The 2770-nt window shown below is 38.6% G+C and overlaps 1 protein-coding gene across 1 annotated transcript; it reads right to left on the bottom strand.

Moving 5' to 3' along the window:
• Positions 1-2103: 2103 nt before the first annotated feature.
• LOC149235284 (uncharacterized) lies at positions 2104-2538 on the bottom strand. Its single transcript, XM_089368504.1, has one exon. It carries the CDS (start codon positions 2536-2538, stop codon positions 2104-2106), a length of 435 nt encoding a protein of 144 aa, XP_089224630.1.
• Between the last annotated feature and the right edge of the window lie 232 nt (positions 2539-2770).

Raw genomic sequence — 2770 nt, 5'->3', positions numbered from 1 at the left:
TCGCGTGGGATGGTTCGTAGTCCAGCTGGATACATAATCAGAGTTGGAGAACACTATCAACATTAATTACTTTCATAAACCAAAACTTTCATACCATATTATGACCCAAATCGAATTGTATTAACGATTTTTTTATTTTTTTCGACCAGTACGACCGAACTTGATAACTATGTTTCCATCTATTTCTTGCTATAGTTAAATAATCATTCCATAATACAACTCAATAATCAATTCTTTCTATACTATATACTATGCTACACTACAAGTCTGCAAGGTACATAACATATTTGTACGAAAACAAAGGAATGACTAAAAATGATTTACATTATTTGTAAATAATATCTTTGGTGTTAAGGTGGTATTTTTATCATAATATAATAAAAATCTATTTTATTCAATAATTTTTTACCTACATTACATTTTAGCTAATTTACTTTATAAATTTATGTAAAACTGTCTTTCTTTTTATTCTCTTTATTCATATATTTTTAGAAGTCTTATTAGTCCCTGCCATCTGGCAATGGCCAGGGACTATAGTAATCGATTTGCGATGTTATAACATTAATTCACCTGTTTGTTATTAGTCGCTGCCACTTTTAAACCAAAGTTTTCAAAGGCATATGGTTTTCCTATTTTATATAAAGCAAAGTTTCCAGAGGCATATAGTTTTGCCATCTTATTTGGCCTCTTCCCGAGGCATAGAGGCAAAAACCATATGTTATGTGTACTTATTTCGCAAATTTGAAACTAATGAAAACTAATGCTAGCATTAGTTTCATAGTTGAACAGATATTAAATGCTATATTCGTAACCAAGTTCCCATGTTCTAATTGTTCTTGTGCATTGAACTTGCCATGTGGTGCAACAGCTGCCAGCTTTTGCGCTGCCAGCTTTGACAATTCGACAACAAGACCGGTGATGCATGAAGGGGAAATTCGACAATTCAATAACAAGACCGCTTCCCACATGCTGGAAGTTGATTTTCTATCTATTTTCCTTTTGCTGCATCCACCATGCCTGGAAGTTGATTTTCTGTTGAATTGATTTTCTGTTGCAGGCTTCAACTCCGCTATCTTTGTTGGGGCTGGAAGCTGATTTTCCATTGCAGGCTTCAGCTCCCCTATCTTTGTTGGGCCGTTTTGTTGCAGAGGCATTCTTTTCTGAACTGGAAAGGGGGCTGGCCTTGCCCATCGAATGAATCACTGTTGGCAATCTCCCAAACTGCACTGTATTTGCGCGGACTCATACTGTACCATCTCCATTGTCCTACCTGCGATACCAGTCAGTCCATTGAGATTCAGATGGTGTGATGTGTAATTTTTTGTAACGTGTTTCTCAATTATTGTATTTCTCTTTTCGGTGAGATTCTAATGTTATTTGTTAATTAAGATAATTAGAATAGATGAGTGATATGAAAATGACAGGTGGTTACTCACCCGGGCAACTTCAACGGCGGAAATGTCTGTTTGGCCTCCTTCGTACAGAAACTTGACAGCAAGAAAGTTCGGGTACGCACTGCTTTCGTCTACCTTGATAGCCATATTTTTGCCTGGATACTCGCATGGGACTCTGTAATAACACACACATATAAATATAAATATTCACACTTGTAACTGCAAATACCATCGATCTTATGGCTTTTTTGTTTGTTTCTGTTTTCGTGCTCACCGTTTATACTCCACGTCCAGGCCAGCCCCCATGTTCAGAAGCTGCTCACTTTTGTTGGGGCGAGCCAAGCTCAGGAAATCCTTAACTACGCCTTACTAGTCCTCCGGTAAATAGGCTATATCTTTTATTTCTCACCAAGGGACTCGCTCAGGTGCCAGTTGTTATAGTGTTATCTTTGAATAATCAGTAAGAAGTTGTTCTCTTTCTAACTTAAGAATAGTAAGTCAAGGTTCTGAAAGAAATCACATACTAATCTTTTGATTTGACTCAGGAAGTAGCTTTACTAAAACAGATAATTCATAAGCAGGGTATTAATTCACCTGGAATAACTTATTTTTTCTTTTCAACAGGAAACTATTGTATTTCCAAGATAAAAGCTACCACATCCCAACCAGAAAGCAATTCTATTAATTGAATAAGTATGCAGTTACCAGTTTACTGATGTTGCCAGTCTTTCTCTTTGGCTAGCTTGAAGAGTGCCATGTCACCTTTCTCTTCCTCGCGAGGCGACACCTTCCTTATTTCAGTGCAATCCAAAACCTCATGCCATGGCACACCGCACTGAACACAAATTAACCTTGCGCAATGAGGGCATTCTGACTTTTTAATAACCATAGCAGCTGCTGCAGTTGAGCTTCCTGCTTCAGGCACATCTTTCAACAAGGGTGCCGTGCAATCCTCAAAAGGGCAACAGGACCTCTGAGAAATGGGATTCTCCACACCCGTCAATGCCAATTTCCACTTCTCAATGGTAAGCTTCGAAAGGATCACTTCACATATCTGAGGAATCAGATTCTCACTGCAACTGGGTTCTGGGTAATGAATGGGCATCGAATTTTCTTGCAATTTACCACGGATATGCAGGGCCATGCAAGAAGAACAAAACTTGTGCGAACAAGTCATTCTATCAAAAAAATCAGATGGGTTTTCAACTTCAAAACAGATGCGGTAGGATTCTTTCATAGAAGGGGCATCTTGATTTCCTTCCACCACCCTCTTCCTAGTCCTTCTCGGCCTTTTGGGCAAGGGAACCAATATCCGTCCGCTTCTCAGGCACTTACCCATTAATTGTGAGGTAAAAACAAGCAAACAAAACACCCAC

The sequence above is a fragment of the Pinus tabuliformis genome, chromosome 8, assembly GCF_031772625.1.
Source record: "Pinus tabuliformis cultivar Carrire ecotype Pingquan chromosome 8, CPIR1, whole genome shotgun sequence".
NCBI classification, from domain to species: domain Eukaryota; kingdom Viridiplantae; phylum Streptophyta; class Pinopsida; order Pinales; family Pinaceae; genus Pinus; species Pinus tabuliformis.
This window is presented reverse-complemented; position numbering and strand designations above follow the sequence as displayed.

Coding starts and splice junctions, on each gene's coding strand:
- LOC149235284 (XM_089368504.1), bottom strand. CDS start 2,538: ATGGCCCTGCATATCCGTGGTAAATTGCAAGAAAATTCGATGCCCATT.